This window comes from Gekko japonicus, unplaced genomic scaffold (genome assembly GCF_001447785.1).
Source record: "Gekko japonicus isolate JY-2015 unplaced genomic scaffold, Gekko_japonicus_V1.1 scaffold1149, whole genome shotgun sequence".
Taxonomy (NCBI): domain Eukaryota; kingdom Metazoa; phylum Chordata; class Lepidosauria; order Squamata; family Gekkonidae; genus Gekko; species Gekko japonicus.
The window spans coordinates 37146-38122 of record NW_015167084.1 but is presented as its reverse complement, the minus strand read 5'-3'; the positions used below and the strand labels follow the sequence as shown (position 1 = coordinate 38122).

The 977-nt window shown below is 48.6% G+C and overlaps 1 protein-coding gene across 1 annotated transcript in view; it reads left to right on the top strand.

Annotated features, from left to right (window-relative positions):
* The window catches only part of IGHMBP2 (immunoglobulin mu binding protein 2), a gene marked incomplete at its 3' end in the record, with an annotated part of 137080 nt that overhangs the window by 121991 nt on the left and 14112 nt on the right, over positions 1-977 (top strand). The window contains exon 14 of the mRNA XM_015412828.1: positions 10-630. Coding sequence (XP_015268314.1) covers positions 10-630 — 621 coding nt within the window. The remainder of the gene's footprint in view (positions 1-9; positions 631-977) is intronic.

Sequence of the window (977 nt, the reverse complement as noted above, 5' to 3'; positions counted from 1 at the left end):
AGGGAGTGAGACCCAAAGTCATTGTTCCACCTATTCCAAAGGTGGATGGTGAGAAACCAAAAGAAAAGTCAGTAAAACAGACTGGTGAGAAACCAAAAGAAAAGTCAGTAAAACAGACTGGTCAGAGACCAGTGGAAAGTTCTGTGCCGAGCACAGCCAGAGTTACAACACAGGAAATGAGGATGAAAGAAAGCGAACACAAAGCAAGGATATTGGACTTTCTGAAGAGTAGTGCTACACAGCTGGATTTCCCGTCATCCTTAAATGCTCACGACAGGTTGCTTGTCCACCAGTGGGCGGAGGAATATGGGCTGCAGCATGTGAGCACTGGGGAAGCGAAAGAGAGATACATAAGCATTTCCAAGAGAGTGGCTGCCGCAAGCTTACCTCAGGGAGATGGTGAGACCCAGGAACAACCGTTACTTCGCAGTTCTCAGAGTCCCCCAAAAGAAATTCAGTCCCCTGAGAAAAGGAGCAGCACTAGCGTGGGGAAAGTGGATCTGAAAACACTGCACGTGGAACGAATGCAAAGAGAGAAGGACAAGCAAGAGGCAAGAGCAAAACTAAATCGGGAACTGAATGCAAATCTTCAGGAAATTGCTGAAGAGAAGCTCACAAATGAAGCCAAAGGTATACATCTACTACCTGTTGATTTGCCTTTATGTATCCATTTCCAATCCTTTACAAAGGTTTTCTGTTTTAATACATATAAATAGGTCTTGTGCAGGGGTCATTTCCTGCAGGAGCGCACAGGAGCGGAGCTCCAGCTGTAAAGAGCCCAGGGGGCGGGCACATGCAACAAGCCTCACCCCCTGCTCCCAGCAGCCCTCAGTCAGAGCAAGAAACAGCCAGGTAAGTTGCAGAGCTCCCCACCACCACCACCCAGTCCAAAACAGTCCAGTGGCACCTTTAAGACCAGGTTTTATTCAGGTACAAGCTCTCCCTCCTCTGCCAGGACAGATCCGCATGTTCCCCCC